The sequence below is a fragment of the Drosophila kikkawai genome, chromosome 3R (genome assembly GCF_030179895.1).
Source record: "Drosophila kikkawai strain 14028-0561.14 chromosome 3R, DkikHiC1v2, whole genome shotgun sequence".
Taxonomy (NCBI): Eukaryota; Metazoa; Arthropoda; class Insecta; order Diptera; family Drosophilidae; genus Drosophila; species Drosophila kikkawai.
In genome coordinates, this window is record NC_091731.1 from 5,435,903 (window position 1) to 5,456,817 (window position 20,915).

Below are 20,915 nucleotides of genomic sequence, written 5' to 3' on the forward strand. Positions count from 1 at the left end.
CTCAGATCCTTCCTGTCCTTGGTTGAATCCGTTCGTAGACGAAAGCTATTGACTGCGCCAGCTAACAATATGAATAGCCTTGTAAAGGGTGTTCCAGTAAATTTCCAACCAGAGAGTACAACATGCTTGAAGTTTATCGTTCGGAATCAAAAATCAGAGTGTCTGCTTTGTTTATTTTAATTCTTATTCAAACCTAAAATGTTGATACATAAATGTGCTGACCTAGCGGGATGGAGTAGCAATTGGAGCGGATGTATAAGTGGGGCTCGGGTTCCGCAGTGGCCCCGATGTTTACGTTTAGATGGCAATTTTAGTTGCCCAATACATTGTCTGTATTTACGTTGTTTATCCATTGAAGGGGTGTTGGTGGGGCCGCCGTTGAAATGCGCTGAGGCGGCCTAAGTGGCGGACTGCCGAAGGGGTTTCGGCGGGGGACCGCCGAGGATATATGCCGAGGTGGTAACTCGTGCATAAGGATGCGCGTCTGCCGATGAAGCCCTACGGCAACGTGGTGCCGAAGTTGCTCATCGGATTGGACCATGGACATTTGGGATTGCCACTTAGGACGAGGCGGTTTGCCAGAGAGGGACCGTATGCGGCCGCAACCGAGCTTGGATGGGTTGTGTTTGGGCCGGTGAGTGGACAATCGACTACGCCGTCACCGAGGTCCTGCCTTCTAGCCGTGTCAATGGAAGATACGATGGAAAAGATGGTGGAGGACTACTTCGAGATGGAAAGCTTTGGTGTGAAGCTCGCACCACAGGTCGCAGCCAGCGATGACGCGCGGGCACAAAGGATCCTCGAAGACACCACGGTGAAAGTGGGGCGTCGTTACCAGACGGGACTACTCTTCCATTTCAGGGAAGGAGCAGTCGGAGTCTGCGGTGACATCAAGGAGATGTTCCACCAAGTGCTGATCCGACCCGAGGATCGATGTTCCCAACGATTCCTTTGGAGAGATAGCAACGACGATCGAGACCCGGATGTGTACGAGATGAACGTAATGACGTTTAGAGCAGCCTGCTCGCCAAGCACTGCGCATTACGTAAAGACGCTGAATGCCCTGAAGTTTCGGGATTCAGATCCGAGGGCAGTCAAGGCCATCATCGACCACCATTATGTCGATGACTATGTGGACAGTTTCGCTACAGAGAGCGAGGCTATTGAGGTATCTACCCGAGTGAAGGAGATACATGCGGAGGCTGGTTTCGAACTATGCCAGTTTTCATCCAGCTCACCCATCGTGGAAGCGGCGTTGGGACCACCTGGACGAGTCAAGAGCGTCGGATGGGGTGAGGCTGAACAGAAGATCCTTGGAATGCGCTGGCAGGTAGCAACGGATGACTTCAGATTCAACGTGAAGTATCATCGAGTGCCAGAGAGCGTTCTAAGTGGAGATCGTGTCCCTACAAAGAGGGAGTATTCGAGCCTGCTGATGTCAACGTTCGACCCATTAGGATTCCTGTGTTGCCTGATGATTACAGCGAAGCTGTTGCTGCGAGAGATATGGAGGCAGAAAATCCAGTGGGACGAACCACTACCGGAGGAGATTGGCAGATCCTTTGCTGCCTGGCGCAGGCAGATGGACGCCGTGGGACAGTTCCGATGTCCTCGCCACTATTTTGGGCGCGGAGCAGTTCGGACCATAAAGTTGCACGTGTTCGTGGATGCGAGTCAATCCGCATTCGCGGCGGTGGCCTATTGGAGGGTCATGTACGAGGATGGCAACGTGCTGGCTAGTTTCGTGTGCGCAAAGACGAAGTGCGCGCCTATGAGAACGATGTCAATCCCACGGCTGGAGCTGCAGGCAGCGGTTCTTGGAACCAGATTGATCAACACTGTCAAGGAGGAGCACAGTGTGGACATCAGCGAGACGGTACTGAGATGGATCGGCAGCACCCACCGCCGGTACAAGCAGTTTGTTGGCAACCGAGTGGCGGAGATTTTGAAGTCGTCGAAGGTTTCCCAGTGGAGATGAGTACCTACAGCTGACAACGCAGCGGATGATGCGACGCGGTCGCAGAACAAGGCGGACCTTAGCCCGGAATCCCGGTGGTTAAGCGGTCCCGCATTTTTGAGGCAGCCAGCGAGCAGCTGGTCAGTGCCTGAGGAGGGCACTGAGCGTGTTCCGGATGCATCTGATGCCGAGGAGATGCCAAGTGAGTTTGTATTGGTGGCCACAAATGAATTTGTCATTCCGTTCCAGAGATTCTCGAGCTTCAGCCGCCTGGTAAGGACCACAGCCTGGGTCTTGAGGTTTGCGCGTTGGTGCCACAAACAGAGAAGCGAGCTCGAGGAATACGGACTCACTGCAAAGGAGTGTGAGGCCGCGGAGAACCTGCTGGTCAGGCAGGCCCAATTGGAATCGTTTCCCGACGAGATGAGGTCGGCGGAACGCGGAAAGGAAGTCGCCACCTCGAGTGAGGTTCGAGGTCTGGCGCCGTACGTGGATGAACATGGAGTTCTGCGAGTTTATGGCAGAGTTGATGCCGCGCTGTGCATGCCGTACAGTGCGAGGAGGCCCGTGGTACTGTCACACAGGCACAGTCTTACGGAGTTGGTTGTGAGACACTTTCACGCCCAGATGAAGCATCAGAACGTGGATGCGATGATTGTTCAGATCCGGACGAGATTCTGGGTCACGAAGATGAGACGAGTGCTAAAGGAGGTGATCTCGTCGTGCAACGAGTGCAAGTTGCAACGGACGCGGCCGATGCCGCCGATAATGGCACCCCTTCCAGAGGATCGATTGGAAGTGGGTGGATGGCCATTCAAGTATACTGGATTGGACTACTTTGGACCACTGCTGGTGACTGTTGCCCGTCACAGAGAGAAGTGTTGGGTCGCCTTGTTCACGTGTTTGACGACAAGGGCGATTCATTTGGAGCTGGCGCATGACCTGTCGACGGATTCCTGCATAATAGCGATCAGGAACTTCGTCTGACGTAGAGGACCAGTAGATAGGCTGCGGAGTGACAACGGCAAGAACTGCGTGGGAGCTGACAGGGAGGCCAGACGATTTGGAGACGTGTTCGAGACGGAGAGGATACAGAGTGAGTTATCCAGCAGGAGCATTGAATGGGGGTTTAATTGCCCATCGAACCCGTCTGAGGGCGGAGTACGGGAGCGGATGGTGCAGTGCGTCAAGTGAGTGCTGCGCCATACATTGAAGGAAGTCGCGCCAAAGGATCATGTGTTGGAGAGTCTACTGATCGAGGCGGAGAATGTGGTCAACTCGCGTACGCTCACCCACTTGCCGGTGGATGCGGACCAGGAGGCGCCGTTCACGCCAAACGACCTGCTCAAGGGAGCAGCTAACCTGCCGAATACATCTAGTTTGGATGCGGAGCTGCCTAAGGAGGGTTCTACGCAAAAGCAGCGGAGGATTGCTCGCATGCTGCGAGACCGTTTTTGGAGGAGGTGGGTCCTGGAGTACCTGCCTACGCTTGTGCGCCGCGAGAAGTGGTGCCGGAGAAGGGAGCCCATCCGCCAGGGCGATATGGTCTTCGTCTGCGATCCTGCCTTGCCCAGACGAGAGTGGCGCAAGGGCATCGTGGAGGAGGTCTACAGCGGAGCTGATGGAGTCGTCAGACGCGCCAGAATGCGCGTGAACGACAACGGACTATCTCGGACAATGTTGCGGCCTGTCTCGAAACTTGCAGTTCTGGATTTGAGTAAAGCGGTTCTTCACGGGGTCGGGGATGTCGACGGCCGAACATTGTAATCGATAGGTAGAATAAGTGTTGGAAGGAAATTCTAGTATTTCTTAACTTGGCCCCATGAAGTATGGGCCTACTAATATCGGTACTGTGAGTGCCGCCTAAATTGTGCTTTTTCATTGTCTTGTGAATTGTTGGAGGGCACACTGCGGTAAGCTTAAGTTAGTTTAAAATGTATAAGACTAATTTAATATATTCACAGAATAAAACGCTCCGAGCCACGCTCGCTACAACCACGGCCATAGGCCCTTGAAGTAACCCCCTTTCCTATTGGACCTACGCCTGTGGGAGCCGTTTGAAGGCAACTCCACATGAGCAACGACAAGTTTAGTCTTTGCTTCTTTTACACTAGTCGGCACAATTATTTTGACAAAACATTGGTATGATTATTGAGCACAGTCCTGCTCAAAGTCTTCATATAACGGTAATAAAATTATGCGTTACATAAAGAACATATAGTTAGCTCTATACATGCCAAATTTTATGCATATCACCCTTACCGTTCACTTTCTGCTAATAGAAATGCATGCAGACATCGAATTTTAACGTGGCATAGGTATTTTGACAAATACTTTTTAAGTCGTCTCGGCCTTGGATTTACCAAATATTGAAGGATCTTTAAGGATATCTCTTTCCGAAGGGAAATTACCTAAGATGTGGTCTCCCTTTTGCTTTTTTTCAACGAATTCTTTATTTTGAGTTTTAAAAGAGGCCAGATGATCCTAATAATATTAAAGTTTAGACTTTGGAACAGCCAGTTCAAGATGGTAACGCCAAAATCCTTTAAACAACTGATAACCATATGGGTTTTGTGGCATGGTGCATTATTCTGTTGCAGAATAAATGATGATAATTGTTTAGCCTTTCTTTCCAGAGATAGCAAGGGATAGGCTTAGAATTCAGAGCCTTAAATTCTTATCCTTGGTTCATTAAAATGGTAGTGGGAACCAAAAACCAGTGGTCTAGATGCCCACTATAGGCAACGCATATCTATAGCGTGACAAAGCCGTCTCCATGGCTCACCTTTGGTCACTTTTGGCACTTTTTCGGCCTTTGTTATTTTAAAATATAAAGACTTTGTTATGAATCACCTCTCCAGAACTTTTTCTGCTTTTTCCACCCTTTAAGCTTATTTGCCTTTGGAATATGTGGCATATCCTTAGCTCTTAGTATCTGAAGGTCCTGTTCCCTTATGCGTCGACGGACACTGGTTCCACTTACTGTTTTTCACTCACTTTTAAGATCATATGCGGTGTAATTCCACTGATTTGCATCGGAAGTAGGCTTCAGAAAATATTTTTCTTTATTTCCAATAGGGAAATTCTATCTTCATTGAGAGTTGTTTTGCGCTTGGGGCTTGTTGTTTTCAAGTTCTTTACGTCATTTTGTTTTTTGAACTTGTAAATTTGATAATCAACAGTTTGACGCAACACATTGAACTCATTTGCAATTTCTTCTACTTAAATTTCTTCGTTAAATTTTACTACTATTAAAGACTTAATAAACAAATTAATGTTGCTCTTTCTACACATAATTTAGATAAATTTTAACAATTCTTAGTTTTTGTTTTTATTTTTAAATAATTAAATTATTAAATAACAAAGCGTTCTTTGAGTTCACGCACTCAACTCCCTCAGAAAATGTCCTCAATAGGTTTGTCAAAATACTTATGCCACGTTAAAATTCGATGTCTGCATGCATTTCAATTAGCAGAAAGTGAACGGTAACAGTAAAATGCATAAAATTTGGCATGCATATCATTTTCTCCAAATAATTGTGCCGACTAATGTATATATATTTTAATATATTATCATTTCCAGGTCGTTTTATCTATATAACCTGTTCTTACGTTCCTCCATCTGCTGAAGAGCCTATTTATTGGAAACAACTTTCGGCGATTCAGGCCGTTTCCAACATGCTTTCAGATAGAGACCAACTAATAACTCTAGGAGACTTCAATATACCTGAAGCTCGTTGGTCATCAGATGATACGTCCAATGCCTTCCAAACTGCGGCACAGCATGACCTCATAGATGGCTTGCTTAACATTACTTTGTCTCAAGTTAACCATGTCTTAAATTCTTTAATCGCTTACTAGATCTGTGTTTCGTCTCCGATCCTGTAGGTGTAAACTTAACAAGAGTTGATCCATTGACGCTTCCCGAAGACCCTTACCATCCTACTTTCGAAGTGACCATCGATTTGGGGACTGTCGTAAAGAATAAATCTGATCGCTCAGCCACTAAAGGCTAGATGTCATAATTTCCGAATTTGATTGGTTTGATCTTTACATGTGCACTGACATGGCGTCCGCCGTGGATATTTTTGAAAGTGCCATGAATTCGTTCTTTTTATTGTGTGTTCTGTTAACCTATCCGTCGGTTTCTAGGCTGTACAATAGGTATAGACCTTACAATAATTATAATCGTATCGGTTCTCTTCCTGTTCTTTATAGTTATGTTAGTGCTTGGTCGAATTTTACTGTGCTTAACGCGCAGTGTTATAAAAATAATTTAACTCGCTGTAGAGTTCAGTTCACGCAGGACCCGAAACAGTTTTAAACCTGTAATGACCCATTAGTCACTTCCCACCACGACAGAAATACTATTCACTTTCGGGTTGATTTTACACTTTATTTGCGGACCTGCAATGCTTGTCTGTCAATTGCTCGTAGTCTACTAATTATACAAAAGGTTATGCAGAAGAGATCAATCGTTGACGTCGGCGCTGACTTCGCTGCAGCCGTTATCGGCCTCGCTCTTCGCCGCCGGTTCCCACATCCCTCCTTTTTTCAACAGCTTTAATTTCAATCCTTGGTCCGAACTTCGTAGTTCCATCCCTGTCGTCTGTGCTGTCTGGTGTTCCGTTTGTCGCGTGGCTGTCAATCCTTCTGGTGGAGTCACATGTACCTGTGGACAGGAACCGGGATCGGAGTCGCTTTCCGACGGGCTTCTTATTGGAATCTTCTTTAAGTGGCTAATATTTCTGGTAAAATGTCTGCTATCTCTTGTCACTCTTCTTATGTTTCCCTTTCTCTCTATAACATCGTATTCGGTAGGGTCAAAGTTTGGTGTTAGCTTATGTGGGAACACAACATTTTTTATTAGGACCTTGTCACCTATTTCTATATCAATTTCCTTCGCCCCTCTCTTTCTATCAGCTGTTTCCTTTCCCTTCTGTTTTGTGATGCAATCTTGGTCTCGTTCTGCTGAGTCTAATATTTCTCCGCCCAAATCCTGAATTCCTGGCATTTTGTCACGGATCAGCCTGTTAAACATTAATTGAGTAGGTGCAGTACCTGTGCTACTATGCGGAGTTACATTGTACATTAGCACAAATTTTTGTATCTCATCCCTATAGTTACTTTTGTTTTGATATGCTATCTTTAATCGCTTCACTAGGGATTTGTTGATGTTCTCAACCTCACCATTTGCCTGCGGCCAGTAAGGCGGAGTTCTTATCTGCTCTATACCACAAAGCCTGCAATATTCCTTAAACTCACTACTGATGTACTGCCGTCCATTGTCCGTCCGTAAGTATTTGGGAAACCCAAGTCTGCAGAAAATATCCTTCATTACATCGCTAATGGTCGTTGAAGTTATAGAACGCAAGAATTTAAACTCCATTTACCGCGAGTAGTAATCAATGAAGACGAGTAAGAATTCGCCATTCGGCAAGGAACCCAACAAATCGGTGCCAGGCCACCAAACCTTGGAGCGCAGCCGACGTTTCATTGCGGATTCGCCTGGATGCCCTTCATGTGCTAGCTCTAGCACCTTTTCCCGCAGAGATGTCGGAATGATCAAACGGTTTCCGATTGTGGAAAGCTCGAATCGAAACGGGTAGAGATTATTTGATGCGGCGGAAGTCCATGAATCATCTTGCAAACAAGTAATGGCATCCACAATTTCTTCGTCAAGGATGCTTTTCTCTGCTATCTCCGATATGCTCATTGACATAGGAATTGAGCTCTCCGATACACGACAAATGCTATACTCGGCTCTCGACTCGAAGTCCTTTGTCGATGAAATGTTACACAGGCGAGCCAAAGTGTCTGAGATGTTTTCCTTCCCTGCTTTATAAATTACTTTGAATTTATAAGTCTGTAATCGCAGTAGCCACCTGTTGGCTTAAATATTGTCTCGAGCGGTTTGTGGTCGGTAACCAACTCAAACTCTAAACCGGCTAAGGATTAATAAAATTTTTCTACCGCCCATACCAGCGCCAAGCTTTCTTTTTCGGTTTGTGAGTAACGCTTCTCCACATCAGACAAACATCGGCTGGCAAAAGAAATGATTTGGGGTTCGTTTCTTTCTGTGAACTGTAGCAGTACGGCCCCCAGCGCCACCGGGCTTGCGTCAGCAATCAGACGTGTTCGATATCTTATATTGAAATATGAGAGTCTGGGTATTTCACCCAGGCGAGTTTTTAAATCGTTGAACGCTTCTTTCTCTTTGGGGCCCCAGACGAATTTGGTATCCTTTCCCAGCAATCTCCTCAGCGGTTCTGTACGATCGGCTAAATCCGGAATAAACTTCCCGACATAAGTGACCAGACCTAGGAAGCTTCTCGTCTCCTCCTTATTTCTTGGGTCCCGAAATGACGTGATAACATCTACTTTCTCGGGATCGACACTAATTCCCTTGTCTGATAGAATGTGACCTAGAAATCTTAACCGGCGTGTTTTCCAAACACACTTTGAGTCTGTAAGGAATCGTCTGGGCGGCCGGGGTGATCCTCAGCGGCCCCGAGTCCCCTCACAAAATTTATAATTTGTGAGACACCCAGAACGGAAAAGCGCCGATAATTTTCTGGCCAGCTAGCGGGGAAATTGGGGAAGAAAATATTCACACGTGATTATTGGCCAGGAAACTGGGCGACCCGGAATAATCCAGCGGTCAAGCCCGCGTCCGCGCCCGGAATTATCCAGCGGCGAGACGAGCGGCCCGGAATTATCCAGCGGCCACGCCCACGCCCACGCTCGGAGTGATCCAGCAGCGGGGCGCCTTCGGGGCAGGACAAAGGCTCGGAGGAATCCAGCGGCCAAGGCCTGTGTCCACGCTCGGAAGAATCCAGCAGCGGGACCACTGGCTCGGAGAAAATCCAGCAGCCAGCCCCGAATCCTCGCCCGGAAGAATCCAGCGGCAGGATTGCTCAGAGGGCTCGGAATAATCCAGCAGCCACGCCCACGCCCACGCTCGGAAAGATCCAGCAGCGCGGCGTCCGTTGGGACAGGACAACGGCTCGGAGGAATCCAGCAGCCGATGCTTGCGTCCGCGCTCGGAAGAATCCAGCAGCGGGACAGTTGGTTCGGAAAAATCCAGCGACCAACCCCAGATCCTCGCCCGGAAAAATCCAGCGGCGGGATGACTCTCTGATGGGCAAGGGGGAAAGGGGACCGGCGGCCTCGCGCTGCAAGTCCGGGCTCGGAAAAATCCAGCAGCCACGGGCTCCTGTTCCCGTCCGGCTTTCGCCCGCACCCGGAATTACTCCGGTGCTACGGGGAAAGCAGGAGGGGAATTGGTCACTGCCGGCGAGGGGCGCCGGCCCGCGTACGAAGACAGGGAAAACGCGCACTTTGACACCTGTTTTTCTAATTAGTACTTTTATTCAGGAAAATAACTTCTGGCGGCGGGTGTGGGATAAATTCCCCAATATATATATACTTAATGGCCGGCGGCCATGCTCACCCTGACTGGATATCCTCGGAGGTCCTGCAGGATATTTGGTTCCGACGCGGACACGCGGTTTTTCACGGACACTTTTTACTTTAGGAGCGGCTCGAGAATTTTGCGAGAATTAATTGACCTAATTTCCGCAGTGTGGCCGTGACCTAATTTCTCCGGGCAGCGCTGCCGCGATCGCTCTTGGCGTTGCCAGATGCTGATACTATCGCTGACAGCGTTGCCACTTGCGCGCGTAACTTCAAAAGCTTTGTGCTCGTTTTGAACTTCCCTTCGCGGGGTTTATTTGGCTTCGTGCCGTTGGCTTCATGCCGGGTGATGTGTGCGTGTGTTTTTTTTTTTTTTTTTTTTTTTTTTATTTAAAAGATATAAGTATCATACATAAGAGTAAGAAAAAGAAATGTCCGCTCCCGCGGGACTGCCGCAAAGCTATACTTCACGGGGCGGCTGGCGGTCAGTTGCCGCTCTTCAGGGCTCCGCTCTTCCGGTTTCCTTCAGGTGTCTTCAGTGCGTCGGATCTGCTCCCGGCGTCTCATCTCTCGCATCACGGTGGCTGCCATTTCCGCTACCGCATCCCAATTGGAGGGCATCTCTAGCATACATCTGATTGTCTGGTGTAAGGCGACGATTCGTGGCTGCTTCCAGCGCAGCTCGTTCTGTCGAGAATAGAGGGCACGCGAAAAAGACATGCTCCGCATCCTCGATAACTGCGCTCCCGCAGTAGTCGCAGTATGGATTGGCTTCGTGCTTGAACCTGTGCAGGTAAGCCTTAAAGCATCCATGGCCAGTTATGATCTGCGTGGTGTGAAAATCCAACTGCCCGGTGCGACGCTGGATCCAGGGTACCAGGTCAGGGATGAGTCTATGGGTCCATCGGCCTGTGCTCGCGTTGTCCCATCTCACTTGCCACCGTGCGATAGTGTCACTCCGTTGGGTTCTGCTGCCTGAGTTTCCGGTCCTTCGCTCTTCTGCCAGAAGTTCGATCGGTACGGTTCCCGATACCACTAGCGCCGCCTCTTCCGAGACCGTGCAAAAGCAACTGGAAATTCGCAGTGCACAGCGTCTGTAAACAGACTTGCATTGCCGGCTGTAGCTAACGGTCTTCATGGCTTCAGCCCATATAGGCGCGGCATACAGGATGGTCGAGGTCACCACTGTCGCTATCAGTCGCCTGCTGTGCTGCTTGGGGCCACGGTTGTTGACCATCATCCTCGAAATGGCAGCGGTAGCTTTGGATGCCTTGGCCGCAGCATATTCCAGATGGGTCTTGAAGTTCAGCCTGTGGTCGATCATGACTCCCAGGTACTTGATCACCGGGGTGGACTCAATGGTAGTCGAACCGACCCTGAAGCTCACCTTCTCTACTATTTTTCTGCTGCTTATGAGCACTGCTTCCGTTTTGTGCTCGGACAGCGAGAGCCCGTTGTCTGCGAGCCAGGACATCAGTATGTCGATGGCGCGGCTGCATTTTGTAGAGACTTCAATTAGGTGCTTCTCCACTCCCATTGTTATCGCCGCTCGTAGCTTTGACTTCTGCATTCTTAGGTCTGGGTTTAGCCTTGACCTGCTGCCATGCCGCATTTCGCGGTCTGCTTTCAGGCACAGCACAAGGGTTCATGGTAGCCAGCGTGGGGGTGGTCTGCTGGCTTGCACTCGTAGTGGATCCCTTGATGTGGCCGTCAGTCAGTGCGGCAATGATTTCGAGCTGCAGCTTCTTCATAGCTTGCATCGAATCGATCGTCCCCTGCGTGACGTGCCGTACTACCTTCTTGTTGTTGCTCTTAGTGTCGGTAAACTTCGCAATCATTTCGTCGAGCATTGCTCCTAGCTTCTCGACTAGCGCTGGGGCATTAGCTTCGACCTTTTGCCTCTTGTGGGCTTCGGCCTGCTTCCCGTCAGGGCTTACTGCGTCCCAGCTTCGCTTCGGGGTTGCCTGCTCTTCGTTTATGTCGCCAAAGCATAAAACCGGCAGATGCACTTTCGGCGGCGCTGACACCGGGTGGATATCCGGCGCGCTGGCCGGAGGCGAGTGCTGGACCTTCTGCTTGAGTCGCTGGAAGTCCCGCATCAGCTCCTGCTCAGCTCTCGCTACTGCTAGTGCCTGGGTCTCGTCGTCCCGGCCTGATCGCAGCTTTTCCTCGCTCATCGCACCTGCTCCTAGCGGGGTCCCTCGGTGCGCGGGGATTTCCCCCTGCGAATGCCTGATGGGAGTTATACCGCTCCTTCTCGGTCCCCAGAGCCCCTTTTAGTTGGCGCCGCCTCAGCGGGGGGGTTGGAAAATGGCGAGTTCCTTGGCCTTGTGCTCTTAGCCCCACCGGAGCCAACGGCGGAATGTGGATGACAATTACTAAGCCCTAATTTAAACACAAATCCAAGCTTGATTTAAACCTTGAATCCAAATCAAATCAAGTCTTAAATTTAGATTTAAATTTGAATTCAAATCCAAACCCAAACCTAAACCCAAATTCAAACCTAAACTCAAATTCAAACTTAAAATTCAAAATTCAAAATTCAAAACTCGAAATTCAAAATTCAAAATTTATAATTTAAAATTCAAAATTTAAAACCTAAAATTCAAAATTCAAAATTTAAAATTAAAAATTTAAAATTTTAATTTAAAATTCAAAATTAAAAAATTAAAATTTAAAATTCAAAATCCAAAATTTAAAATTCAAAATTCAAAATTCAAAATTCAAAATTCAAAATTCAAAATTCAAAATTCAACATTCAAAATTCAAAATTCAAAATTCAAAATTCAAAATTCAAAATTCAAAATTCAAAATTCAAAATTCAAAATTTAAAATTCAAAATTCAAAATTCAAAATTCAAAATTCAAAATTCAAAATTCAAAATTCAAAATTCAAAATTCAAAATTCAAAATTCAAAATTCAAAATTCAAAATTCAAAATTCAAAATTCAAAATTCAAAATTCAAAATTCAAAATTCAAAATTCAAAATTCAAAATTCAAAATTCAAAATTCAAAATTCAAAATTCAAAATTCAAAATTCAAAATTCAAAATTCAAAATTCAAAATTCAAAATTCAAAATTCAAAATTCAAAATTCAAAATTCAAAATTCAAAATTCAAAATTCAAAATTCAAAATTCAAAATTCAAAATTCAAAATTCAAAATTCAAAATTCAAAATTCAAAATTCAAAATTCAAAATTCAAAATTCAAAATTTAAAATTCAAAACTCAAAATTCAAAATCCAAAACTCAATATTCAGAACTTAAAATTCACAATTCAAAAACCTAAAATTAAAAATTAAAAATTTAAAATTCAAATTTAAATTCAAGTTCAAATTCAAATCCAAGTTCAAATCCAAATCTAAATTTAAGTTCTGGCTATGGCGCGGGTTCGAAAGCTCGCTGCGCATGCGCTGCACAACACTATGATCAGCTGATCGTGTGTTGCGCCTAGAAGGAAAAACGCGAGGGAAAAGAGTGGCGTGTGGAAACTATTCCAAGCTGTGAGAGCGTTCGTGGGAAATAGAGCCGCTCGCTGGTCAGGAGAGAGTCCCCCCCTTGCCCACGGCGGTTCCAAGTGCCTAGATTCGGGGAGCCCGGATAGCCAGCCGGGGTCGATTCTGGTACGTACCTTTCCCCAGTTGTCTCACAAGTAGTAATATCAGCTTTTTAGGGCCTTTCGAGCTGTCTACAATATTTTTCTTTTGGAGCTCGGAAAAACACGTCTAATCACTGTGAGTAAACAAACTGAGTTTCATGTGTGCGTGTGTGAGTGTTTGTGTGTGTATGGCTTTTTTTTTTTTTTTTTTTTTTAGTATTCATTTATTACGCAACAAGGAAAATGAGTAAGACAGGGCAAGGGGCCCGCGAGTGTGCGGTACGGCCGCAAAGCAATGGTTCGCACATCGGTAAGCCAGGGCCCTGAGAGATCTCATCAGCTTGGCAGCGAACTCTGCCGCCGTCTCCCATGTCCTCGGGTCCGCCAGCATCAGCGGCACCAGCGTATCCGCACTGATGGCTGCACCTGCTATCGCCTCCAGCTCGTCCCTTTCCTCGTCGAACCGGCGGCAGTCGAAGATGACGTGGGCTGCATCCTCTGTTATCCCGGATCCACATTCCGGGCAGCTTTCCTCCGCGCCATAGCCAAACCTCTTGAGGTAGCTACGGAAGCATCCATGCCCGCTCAGCACCTGGGTCAGGTAAAAGTCTACCTGTCCGTGCTTCTGCTCCATCCAGGCCTCGATGTTGGGGATGATCCTGTGGGTCCAGCGACCTTTAGACGAGGCATCCCACCGGGCCTGCCAGCTTCCGTAGCTCCTTTTTCTGGCCGCGCTTTTCAGCTCGGCCTTCGAGACCGTATCGGCTCCCTGCTGGCCGCGTATCACGGCACGAATGTCCGCCTTCTCACGGATCAGCTCCTTCAGAGGGACTTGTCCTGCTAGTACCAGCACCGCGTCGTCCGAGATGGTTCGGAAGGCGCTCGCCACTCGAATGGCACAGAGTCTATATGTTGACTCGATACCCCGCATATAAGACTTTTTTTCAGCCGCCTCCGCCCACACTGGTGCCGCATACAGCAATTGGGAGGTGATGACGCTGGTCAGCAGCCTCCTTGTGCTCTGCTTAGGTCCCCTGGTGTTCAGCAGCATCCGAGAAAGTGCTCCAACCGTCCCACTGGCCTTCTTTTGGGCGTACTGGAGGTGTTCTTTGAAGGACAGCCTTGTACCGAGGAGGACACCCTCTGGGATTTTAACACCGTTCCTCCGACCAGGACCTCCGCCGTTTCGATTTTTTTCCTGCTCGAAATCAGGACTGCCTCCGTCTTGTGCGCAGCTAACTCCAGGCCAGCGTTCGAGAGCCACGCCTCGATTGCTCTGATCGCACCATTCGCTTTGTCCTCCGCAGCCGCCCGCTCCTTCGCGACTACAACCACGGCTATGTCGTCCGCGAAGCCAACTATCTTGGTGTCGCTGGGCATCGGGAGTCGCAGGACCCCGTCGTACATGGTGTTCCAGAGCAGGGGTCCCAGCACGGAGCCCTGCGGGACTCCGGCTGAGACTTCGTATGCTCTGGACCCCGTGCTCGTGTCCACGACGAGAGTCCTCTCACTGAAGAAACTTCTCACAATCTCCAGCAGATATCCTGGAATGTTGAGGGCTGCAAGAGACTCCAGCGTCCGATTCCAGTCCGCTCTGTTGAAGGCGTTCCTAATGTCCAGCGTGACCACCAGACAGTATTTCTTGGAACCGCCTTCCCACCTCTTTCCCGCGATCGCAGATCCCGCCGTCTCCTTCACCGCCTCGATTGCGTCCAGCGTTGACTTCCCTTTTCTGAAGCCGAACTGGCTCGGCGAGAGGCCTCCGGCCCACTCGATGGCGGCATGTAGCCTTGCGGCTATTATCTTCTCGAGCACCTTGCCCGTGGTATCGGTGAGACAGATTGGCCTATACGAGGATGGCTCTCCAGGCGGTTTGCCCGGTTTGGCCAACAGCAGATGCCTTTGCCTCTTCCACCTCTCTGGAAAGGTACCCTCCTCAAGGCACCTTGAGTATAGGCCGGCGAACTCCGTTGGGTGCAACGCGATGGCCAGCTTCAGCGCACGGTTAGGCACTGCATCCGGCCCCGGCGCCTTTTTGGGGCGTACGCTCCGTCCCATCCTGGTCACCTCTTCGTCCGAAACCGCTCAGGCGTCGCTGGAATGACTCACAGCGCTGCTCTACCGGTGCTCCCCTCGGGAATAGGGCTTGCACTATGCCGTCCAGTGTATCCGGATCAGAAGGGGCCGTGCTACCCGCTTTCAGCCCTTTGACCACCAGTCTATAGGCTCCGCCCCAGGGGTCGTTTTCCGCTTCGTCGCAGAGCCGCAGGAAGCTGTCCCTCTTCGCGTCCCTTATGGCAATTTTGAGAGACTTCCGTGCCATTTTATATGCCTCGCTGCACTCGGCGACTCTGGACGAGCCTCGAGCCCGCGTCATACGTCTCCGCGCGCGAAGGCAAGTGGACCGGATGCCGGGTGTGCGTGTGAGTGTTTTTTTTTTTTTTATTTTTTTTTTGTATTCATTTATTACACAACAAGGATTTTTACTTTTACAATTCGCTCACGAGTAACAAAAAATGAGTATGACAGTGTGTGTGTGTGTGCTTAGTTCTAATCTTAATTTTAGGTATAATATTTACATAATTAGTTTTAAGCTTAATTTTAGGGTATTATTTACAGAGAGATATATATAAGGTTGTCAAAAAAGTCTTGCGGTATTTTTATTGAATTTTCAATTGTTCATAAAATTGGTTATAATAATGTGATTTAAGTCAAATATGCGCCGTTTTGTTCGATAACGAATTCCTAACGAGATGCCATCTTCATAATTCCCATCTTATAGAAGCTCGCTTCCCTGTTGGCAAAAAACTCGGAGAGCCAATTTTCATAGGACTCTCTTGTGTCCATCTTCCGACTACCAAGCTCGTTCGCCATGGACAGAATTAGGTTGTAATCACGTAGTGCGAATTCCGAACTATACAGTGGATGCAAAAGAACCTCCCATCCGAGCTCCCGAAGCTTCTGGCGCGTCACCAAAGATGTGTGTGGCCTGGCGTTGTCCTGATGGAAGACAATTCGGCGTCTGTTGATCAAATATGGGCTCTTTTGGAAGAGTGCTGCATTTAAGCAGTCCAGTTGTTGGCAAAACAGGTCCGAATTGAGCGTTTGGCCATAGGGGAGCAGCTCATAGTGGATGATTCCCTTCCAATCCCACCAAACACACAGAAGAACCTTCCTGGCCGTCAATCGAGGCTTGGCAGCTTCACCGCTTTTCGACCACGACCGTTTGCGCTTCACATTTTCGTAAGTGACCCCCTTTTCATTCCCAGTCACCATCCGCTTCAAAAAGGGTCGATTTTGTTGCGAATTAGAAGCTATTCGCATGCATCCAAACGGTCAAAAATGTTTTTTTGCGTCAAGTCGTGTGGCACCTATATATCGAGCTTCTTTTTGAATCCAAGCTTCTTCAAATGGTTTATAACGGTTTGATGACTCATGCCCAGCTCTTGGCCGATGCTACGGCTTCTACAAGCCGGTCTCTTTCGATCAATTCAGCGATATTATCGCAATTTTCGACGACAGGCCTTCGGCATCTTCGACCACCTCTGCACCAGAACGAAAACGTTGAAACCATCGTTATGCGGTGGAAATGGAAACTGTATCGGGTCCATAAACTGCACAAATTTTATTGGCAGCATGAGACTCTTTTTTGCCTTTATCGTAGTAGTACTGTAAAATATCCCTATTTTCTCTTTATTTTGCTCCATGTTTGCGACGGTATAACTCACGAACGACTAAAAACAAACAACCACAAATCAAACAAATGTTAGCGCATGAAAAGAGCTTTCCAAAAAGGTCTAGCGTAAGCCGATGTGACGAATAAAACTAGAACTACACGCTTGCAAAGATACTTACCTAAAATACCGCAAGACTTTTTTGACAACCTTATATATGTTTGTGGCGACCAGTCGAGTCGTCACACTCGCCCCTCACTTCCGGGTGGGGTGTAAGAAGACCCGGACGTGGTCGTCCCGGTTCAGTTGCACCCGGAATCGCTGGCCCTGCTCCTCTTCCAGGTAGCGTCGGGTTCTTCGTCTGGCTACTTGGAGTCGCTGCTGAATCCGTATGATGAGCCCGGCGGGTAGCGTGCCGTTGGGCGTGCTCCAGCCGTCGGGAATGGGTACCCAGCCGTCGGGACTGGGTACCCAGCGGGTGTGACCCTGGCGGTCGCGGGGCAACTCCTCCTCGGACGAGGATTCGCTGGGGCTGTCCGCCCAGGGCGCGCTCCGTCGGCGGCCTCGGCGTGCCGGTGCTGGTGTTGGTGGTCGGTCCCTGGCCGAACGTGGCTCCGGATTGATTGGCTGGACCGGCCCGGCGGAGGACGAGCCCAGCTCGTCGCTCAGGTCCTCAGCCCTGCGTCGGGCAGTAGTTAAATAACCCGGGTTTCGGGACCTTTGATGTCGGTAAAAAGGGTAATAAAAATGCAATTAATGGATTAGCTGTCAAAATTAGAGTGGTTTAGATAATAAAAATGCACTTAGTTAGGGGGAGATATAAACCTGTCATAACAGGGGGTAATAAAGATGGAATAAATTAGGGTCTGTGCTTGTAAAAGGACACTTGAGATCAAGGGATATGGATGCACGTGCACCGACGACCCCTCACTTAGAGGGTGAAGCATGTAAGGATGTGTCTTAGGCCGGGGTAAACCTCAGCGGCCCAGGATTCCTCTCCAGAAATATTTATATTTTTAGAGACGGCCAGAACATGGACGCCGAATTTTTAATGAATTTTCTAGGCAAAAGGGGCTCGTTTTTAAAAGGCAAATCTAACTTCGGAAGAAAAAGGGGAATCTAGAGTGGTCACCCTGGCGATGGCCAGGTGCTCCTCCGTTTCCTGCGCCCGCTCGGTTGCCCAGCAGCGACGACTCTTTCGATCGGCAAAATCTCCGCCGCCCGGGATGACCCAGCGGCGATGGCGGGCAAAATGCAGATCGGAAGGGAAAGGGAGAGGGGAAGGGGAAACCTAAAACACGTGGTCACCCTGGCGATGGCCAGGTGCTCCTCCGTTTTCCTGCGCTCGCCCGGTTGCCCAGCAGCGGCGACTCTTCCGATCGGCAAAAATCTCCGCCGCCCGGGATGACCCAGCGGCGATGGCGGGCAAAATGCAGATCGAAAGGGAAAAGGAGAGGGGAGAGGGGAAAATCTGTGAGCACGTGCCGGCGGCGGTGAACTCGTGGCTCGGGAAAACCCAGCAGCCCCGATGCCCACGCCAGATCTGCGCCCGGGAGAACCCAGCGGCGACAAATCCCGCTCCCGTCCCGCTTCTCCGGCCCGGAGCTTGCCCAGCGACCACGCGGAGTTGGTGCGGGATAACCCAGCCACCAGCTCGGCGAGTGAGTGAGCGGGAGGGGAACACTCTGGCACGCGTCAGAATAAGGGTTGACTGTTGCTACGCGGAGTTCGGTGGGAGAGAGAGAGAGAAAGAGATATGACTTGGATCTTCATTTTTATTGCGTAATTGTGTACATTTATTCCCTAACTTTGGCTACGGCTACAATGCCCTGCCTGGCCCTACGCCACACTCCAAGGATCTGCCCTCACATGGCACTCGGCCGGCTCACCTGCTATTATCGGTGGGCTGGGACACGTGTCCGGCAGCCTGGTATGATAATGCACACGCGGGTCCTTTTGGACTTAGCCGTCGGTTTGTAATAGTTTTCGAGTCGCGGGGACTAATTTCGATCGCTCACGTTCGCAGTTGTCGGAGAAGTGATCGCGGTCGCAGCTTGCAAAGCCCTTGTCGCCTCGTCTCTGCCAAAAATGTCCGGGCAGCGCAGCTTTCGGCCGTCGGCTTTGTTATTGTTATTGTTTATGTTTTGATCGGCGTGTAAATACACACGACCAAAACGTAAACACGCACGATCGTCGGAGGGGAAATGTCGCTGCCTCTGCCGCGGTTCGCGTCGGCAGCGGAGAGGGGAAATGTCTTTAGCGCGGTCGCTACAGTCCGTGTTGAAAAAATGTATACGCCTGTGCGCTGCGGCCTTAATCTAAATCTAATTTGGCCCTTCCTGAGCAAATTAACTTTGGCTTCATGCCCGCTTAAATGTGCAGTTGTGTGTGTGGGTGTGTGGTATGGCTAACCCTAACTTATTTCCCTATACTAATTACTAACTTAACTATAAACTTAACTAATATGTACATAATTTACATGATAGGGTGTTGTGACATCGTCACACTCCACCCTATCTTCGGGAGGGGTGGAGAGTGATGATCACCTTCCCGCTGCGGTTGATCTGGACGCGGAAGCGTTGGTTCGCCTCCTCCTCCAGAATCCGGATTGTTCGTCGCCTTGGTGTCGCCAACCGCCCGTGAATCCGGCGGAGCAAGGCGGCCGGCAATGTGCCGTTGGGTGTGGTCCACTCCACCGGGGCAGGTACCCAGCGGGGATGGTCGAGGGCTCCCTCGTCGGTGCCCAACGACGACTCGTCGGACGAGCTGGACGGACTGTCCGCCCAGGGCGCGCTCCGACGTCGTGCTCGGCGGCGTGGGGTCGGTGATGGTGGTGGGCCATTCGACGGCGGTTGGGCAAACGATGGGTTGCCGACTGGTAACTGGGCCATCTGCGGGGTGCCGAGCTCCTCGCTGAGGTCCTCCGCCCTTCGGCGCGCCTCTTCTGCGGCTAGCTCCGCAATGGTGGGCAGGCGGGGTCGAGAATCGCGGCTGGTGGTCACCGCGGCGCATCGGGCGGTGATGTGAGGATCGGGGTATGGTCCAAGGCCAAATATCTCCGCGTAGGAGGGCGGAGGGGGTCGGCTGCGACTGGTAGTGGCTGGGGCCCAGCTTTGTAGCGGCGTGGTGCTGGGTGGAGTCCAGCGTGGGGGCGGCGATCGCGGGGCGTTGGACCAGTCACTGTCCTGGCTAGTCTCGTCCTCGTCGGCCGAGATTGTCGATGCCGATGCGTCGTCGGCGGGTCCGGTGGAAGATGGTCGCGAGGCGTCTGACTGGCGGCCATCCCGGCTGGCCTCGTCCTCGTCGGCCGAGATGGTTGACGCCGTGTTGGTGCCGCTTCCCCAGTCGAACACGTCCACTGGGATTGTACAGTTGTGTGTGTGTGGTGTGTGGGTGTGTGGGTGTGTGGTATGGCTAATCCTAACTTATTTCCCTATACTAATTACTAACTTAACTATAAACTTAACTAATATGTACATAATTTACAAATAGGGTGTTGTGACATCGTCACAAGCAATTGAAAAGGGCGCACCGGGGGATCCTGCTCCGACCGGAATGAGCCTGAGCATCACGTGTACGTTCACCCACTTAAGGCAATTGAAAAAGGGCGCACCTGGGAGATCCTGCTCCGACCGGAGTGATCCTGACCCACACGTGTACGTTCACCCACTTAAGGCAATTAAAAAAGGGCGCACGGCGGCGGTGCTGCTCCGCCCGGAGTGATCCTGAGCATCCCGTGTACGTTCACCCACGATCCTCGTTTGAAAAAGGCACAGGGTGTAAGTGAAGAAGGGCGCCAGACGTGAACGTTCAGGCAACATCCTCACTTGAAAAAGGGACGGGGTGTAAGTGAACAAGGGCGCCAGAGTCGAAACATGTTCCCACCCACGACTCAGGACTGTGATTTTCCCTGTGAGATACCTCACTTGAAAAAGGTCACTTGTTTTCCCACTGAAGGGCCGCTGGAAAGAGGATCAGAACAGTCAAATTTTCCCACCCTCATCTCACCTACACTAGATCAAGTGCGTGCAATAACCTGCTCAATTAGCTTACCAAAGTAGGGATGGGGTGAAAGGACACACTTGTAACGGTTTCTCAACGAAGTTGGATCACACTTCAAAAAAGGATGGAAAGGTTGGGAATGGACATCAAGTGTTTGTCCCACATTTTTGTATTTGTTTGTTGATCTTTTTGTGGGTCTACGAAAAGACTAGTTGTGACTTAAGAATCACTTCTAGTTTGTGTCTCAACCGTCACCATCAACTGCCGCCG

The 20,915-nt window shown here is 49.6% G+C and overlaps 2 protein-coding genes across 2 annotated transcripts; one reads left to right on the forward strand and one right to left on the reverse strand.

Annotated features, from left to right (window-relative positions):
- The first annotated feature begins 490 nt into the window (after positions 1 to 490).
- LOC121502108 (uncharacterized) lies at positions 491 to 3,724 on the forward strand. Its single transcript, XM_070286201.1, has 3 exons — positions 491 to 1,960; positions 2,207 to 2,809; positions 3,203 to 3,724. Exons 1-3 carry the CDS (start codon positions 491 to 493, stop codon positions 3,722 to 3,724), a joined length of 2,595 nt encoding a protein of 864 aa, XP_070142302.1.
- Positions 3,725 to 16,898: 13,174 nt separating this feature from the next.
- On the reverse strand, positions 16,899 to 20,212 carry LOC138928699 (uncharacterized). Its single transcript, XM_070286202.1, has 3 exons — positions 20,176 to 20,212; positions 19,278 to 20,001; positions 16,899 to 17,322 (listed from the first exon to the last, which is right to left on the reverse strand). The coding sequence occupies exons 1-3, from the start codon at positions 20,210 to 20,212 to the stop codon at positions 16,899 to 16,901; spliced, it is 1,185 nt and encodes a 394-aa protein (XP_070142303.1).
- Positions 20,213 to 20,915: the final 703 nt, after the last annotated feature.